This window comes from Fukomys damarensis, unplaced genomic scaffold, assembly GCF_012274545.1.
Source record: "Fukomys damarensis isolate Sample0158 unplaced genomic scaffold, DMR_v1.0_HiC HiC_scaffold_9, whole genome shotgun sequence".
Taxonomy (NCBI): domain Eukaryota; kingdom Metazoa; phylum Chordata; class Mammalia; order Rodentia; family Bathyergidae; genus Fukomys; species Fukomys damarensis.
The window spans coordinates 1,345,202-1,349,993 of record NW_022900921.1 but is presented as its reverse complement, the minus strand read 5'-3'; the positions used below and the strand labels follow the sequence as shown (position 1 = coordinate 1,349,993).

Below are 4,792 nucleotides of genomic sequence, written 5' to 3'. Positions count from 1 at the left end.
TTTTTTTTTTTTTTTTGTTTTTTTTTTTTTTTTTTTTTTTTGGTACCAGGGATCAAACTTGGGCCCTTGCGCTTGTGAGGTAGGTGACAGAACCACTGAGCTAAATCCCCAGTCCTCTAGTTTGCTTTTTGAAAATGGTCAGTGCATACTGTATGCATATATGGAAATATCACAGTGCCATTATTATGTATGACTAATGCTTCCTAATAAAAGTGTAATGATTCTTAATAAGAAGGAACTATTGGTTCAGAGCAATGACTTGTGCAGCAGTGAGGTGGCAGGATGTAGAACAAAAGCTTCTGGGGTGGCGAGAGGAATCCTCACCGCATTCCCCAGCGCACAGAGATGGTCGAAGGTGGTAATGAACTAGTATCATCTGACCTCCCTCCCTTCCAGCATACCACATGCTGTCCCACCTAGTCCTGTCTGAGTGGGGGAGCTAGAGTCGCCTTCTAAAATCTGACTCTTGGGTGTCACCTGTGAGCACTTAGGCCAGATGACTCTACATTTCCAAGTCTGAAGTTCTGTGTTCCTCTTGTTCTGATTTTATTCCCGGATCTCAGTTATTCTTGTCATTCGGCTTCTGTGTTTAAGCTCTGTGAGGGCACAGTGTGTCCCTCACAGTAGGCACTGTATGTGTTCAGTAACAGCCATTGTCCAAAAAAAAAGTCGCTAGACTTGAAATACTCAGAGTTCTGAGTTATAGCAGAGTTTGCTTCTGATTGTCCCACTTTGGGGATGCTCTTGGTTGAGCTGGAATGGCTTTGCCATTTCAGAGGCCAGTGACCTTCAGGGATGTGGCTGTGCTCTTCAGCCAGGACGAGTGGCTGCAGCTGGACCCTGGTCAGAGGCGCTTGTACCGGGAGGTGATGCTGGAGAACTACAGCAACCTGGTCTCTGTGGGTAAGGTCTCTCCCGGGATGCAGATCTGCCGTGGGAGCCCCATGGGCCCTGTGAGGTGGGAGGTTTGAAGGGCTCGCGGTCAGGTCTGGCCACAGAGGATCTCAGAAAGTTGCAGCTGCTTCTTGTTCCTCTCAGCTGTTCGGACACGTGTGAGTTTGGCTGGGGTGACAAAGAAGACCGACTGTTTTTTATGCTTCCCTGACCCCCTACCTTCCCCAACCTCACTGCCCAGCTTTGTCTCCCTTGGACTCCTAAAATGTTGCAGCTGAGGAGGACACAGAGCCCATCTTGAAACCACCTCCTGCCATTTTTCCAGGACCTCAGTTTTATGCCCTGCCATGACCAGCCCTCTTCCTTCCCCACTGTCCCTCCCTGTCCCTGCAAGGACAGCCTGTCATGTCTTCTCATTCATCACAGGAATTCTGTTTTCCAAGCCGAAGGTCATCTCCCAGTTAGAGCAAACGGGAGATCCCCAGATGGAAGGAACTGGAACACCACGAGGTGTGTGTCTAGGTGAGTGCTGGCAAAACAAGAAGAGACACTCGTGGGGGGTGGGAACACTCATCAGGGTCTCCGTGGTGTGCCAGTAAGGTGCCAGACCTGGAGGCAAGTGCTGGGAGTGGCGAACTCATCAGGTTCAGAGGGAGAGGTGAATTCTCCCAGTATGGATTGCAGTTTTGTCAAATGCATCTTGTAATTTACAGAATGTGTAATGCAATATATAATGTGTAATGTTCTGCTTTGATTTTTGTGCTTTGCTTTTGGTACAGCCAGACAGAGGCTGGTTGTTTTGAGCTTTGCTACTAATCCAGAAACTGTTTCTCTCTCTACCAGAAGATAATCTTTCAGTTCAGACTTAGGTTTCCATTCATGAACTCGGTCCTCAGATTTTTCTCGTTTGTTTGTTGTTTTTTAAGACATGGTCTCACTATGTAGTTGAGGCTGACCTGGAACATCACTATGTTTCCCTGGCTGGTCTCAAACTCACAGTGATCCTCCTGCCTCAGCCTCCCGAGTGCTGGGATTATAGGCGTGTGCCACCACGCCCGGCTCCGTTGGTTTGGTTAGAACATGTTCACGAATACTTTTTTCAAAGAAGTTTGGGTATATGATATTTGTATGAGTTTAAAATCAGTTTCTTTTTTCTTCTCCTTTGAGAATTGTCTTTGGATCTAGAATCAGCATCACTGTTTCTGGGTGTCCAAACTTCTCCATGGTGTTTGGACCCTGAGTGTGGTTAATCAGTCATTTTGGTTGTTTCTTCTCTCTACAGCACAGGTCACCTCTTTTTTCTTTTCTGTCTTTTCTGAAATCTTAGAGGATATCTTCTTTACCTTTGGAATTCAGAAAATTCATTATGTTTTACAGCGGATTTTTCTTTCTTTAATTAGTTGACATTCCCTGGGCCCTTGCTTTGCAGTTCAAGTCCATTCTTTCAAGAATCTTTGGTTCTACTACATACTTACATACATTCACCAAATTCCACCAACAATTTGGGGAATCTGGTTGCAAGAATAATTTTATAATACAATAGAAATTCCAAGTAGAAATTTAGAAAATGAATATATTGTCAGGACCAGAATGGTAGCTATAGATGAATTGCAGGTCTGGCTCTGAGCTTTCTGGTTGGCAAAGAAATCATTAATACCAAAGTGACCTGTTTTTTTAGCATCTTAACAAAATAATTTTTTTTGGTACCAGGGATTAAACTTGAGACCTTGTGCTTGCAAGGCAGGTGGTGGAACCTGCCTAAACCTGCTAAATCCCTGACTCTTAACAAATTAATTTTAATTTGTTCAAATTATACTTGAGGGGTTTTTTTTGTTTCTTGTTTTTTGCATTTTTTTGTACTGGGAATTGAACTTGGCCTTGCCCTTGCCAGACAGGCACAGCACCACTGAGCTACATCCCCAGCCCTATACTTGGTATTTTAAAAGAGCAGAGAGCGAAGATTAAGACTGAAGGAAACAAAAAGAGGAGACTCATCTGTAATTTAGTAAGTAAGCCACTGTTAATATTTTACTGTTCTCCATTCAGACTCATAGTCTGAGTGTGCTTGGAAGACAGAAAGACAAAGATTGATTCCATGTATTCTCAAGACTGGCTTAAATGTGAGTGTCCTTCACTTATTCAACCTTAAGCACAGGCTTTACCTCTTCAAAAGCACTCTACTGTGTCGGTAAGCCTTATTTACCTGTTTTTCCTATTTTTAATATTGCTGAGATAGCTATGGGAATACACAGGTATGATATAAAGAGGTATAAATAAAAAGTGCAAAGAGTAAAGAATAAATATTATAACGTAAAGGTATGAGTATTACAATTGAAAATTTAAAGAGTATGAATCCAAAATCTTTAAAGAATATTTTGAAAAATATTTAACTTCATAATAATCATTGAAATTCGAACTATAGTAATGAAATACTGTTTCCCTTTATTAAATTACCAAACATTAAGATATACAAATTCAGTATTTTGCTAATGCTCCGAGTAGTAAGCTGCATCCTTAGTCTTTCCAGAGGTCTGGCTTTATTAAAATCAGTTCTGTGCTGACCACAGTGGCACACACCTGTAATCCTAGCTACATATTTGGGAGGCTGAGGAGAGAGGATTTGAAGCCAGCATGGGCAACTGAGCAAGAACCTGTCTCAAAATTGAACAAGCAAAAAAGCAATCAGCGCTCAGAACACAATGATAATGTGTCCATAGAGTGATACAGTAGAACAACCACGCAAATGATAATGTGGCACTCGATTTACTGATATTAAAAATGGATTTCATTTTTTATAATAAAATCCATAATTCTACCAAGTTGCAAAGATACTGCAAAAGAATGTTAATTATGACTGGAGGGATAACAGGTATAAAAAGCTCAATGATTTTCAGAAAGGAATTTATTAAATGATATGTTCATATTTTAGCCATTAAAATGTTGGTATTGTCTTACAATTATTGACATGGTAAGGAGGGGGAAAGTGGCGGAAGTTTTGGCCCATTTTTATTTTTTAAGTGAAAGAGATTTTTTACATACAGAGTGAAGTCCTGCATAGAACAGTGATTATATTTGCATGATGTGCTTATGTGGGAACTGTGTTTTTCTTTTTATAGTATACTAGTTATTTTTCCTGTTGCATGACAAAATACCCCTTACCCACATCTGAGAGAGGAGAGTTTCACTGTAGCTCATGGTCCGGTCTGTGCTGGCTAGGAAGCTGGGCCTCAGGATACATTGCCAGAGAGGACGGGAGCAGGGATCAGACGCAGTGCCCAGGATCACACCTTCATGACCCACTCAGATGCACCTGGAAGTACTCTTTACTAATCTCAACCCAATCAAGGTGATGGTCCAGCTTAACTGTCACCTGGAATTTTCTGGGTTAATTTTTTAAAAATGCTTATATATTTCTTTTTTAGTCAAGAAAGTGTCTTTAATAAAATATTTTTTTAAAATCAATGATACCATTTCTTGTGGTCTAACCAACATAATCAAAAAGGTAGGCAGAAAATTATTTTCAAGCATGTATTCTTTAGTGTTTCTAGTGTCTAAATCTCCATTAACCTACCCGAGCCGTAAGCCAAGGCTTTCCCTGGAGTCATGTGATCCGTTTACTCTGTATAGTCTCTTCACAGGGAAGGAATCTGCCAGCTCATTGATGTTAAAGTCTTCCTTTCAGAAATTTCAGTTTTGAGTTTTGCTCTTATTTTTAAAATTATTGAGATACCTATGGGAATACAGAGGTATAATATCAAGAGTAAAAAGTCTAGGGCTGGGGATTTAGCTCAGTGGTGCTGCTACCTGCCTTGCAAGTGCAAGGACCCGAGTTTGATCCCTGGTACCAAAAAAAAAAAAAAAAGAAAAAAAACAAACCCAACAAACAAAAAAAGGGCCA

At 41.0% G+C, this 4,792-nt stretch overlaps 1 protein-coding gene across 3 annotated transcripts in view; it reads left to right on the top strand.

Moving 5' to 3' along the window:
* The window catches only part of Znf879 (zinc finger protein 879), an 11,810-nt gene that overhangs the window by 4,282 nt on the left and 2,736 nt on the right, over positions 1-4,792 (top strand). For 2 of the 3 annotated variants that reach the window (XM_019207445.2, XM_033761513.1), the window contains 2 exons: positions 777-903; positions 1,321-1,416. In XM_019207445.2, coding sequence (XP_019062990.1) covers positions 777-903; positions 1,321-1,416 — 223 coding nt within the window. The remainder of the gene's footprint in view (positions 1-776; positions 904-1,320; positions 1,417-4,792) is intronic. The other variant, XM_033761512.1, reaches the window with a different exon arrangement.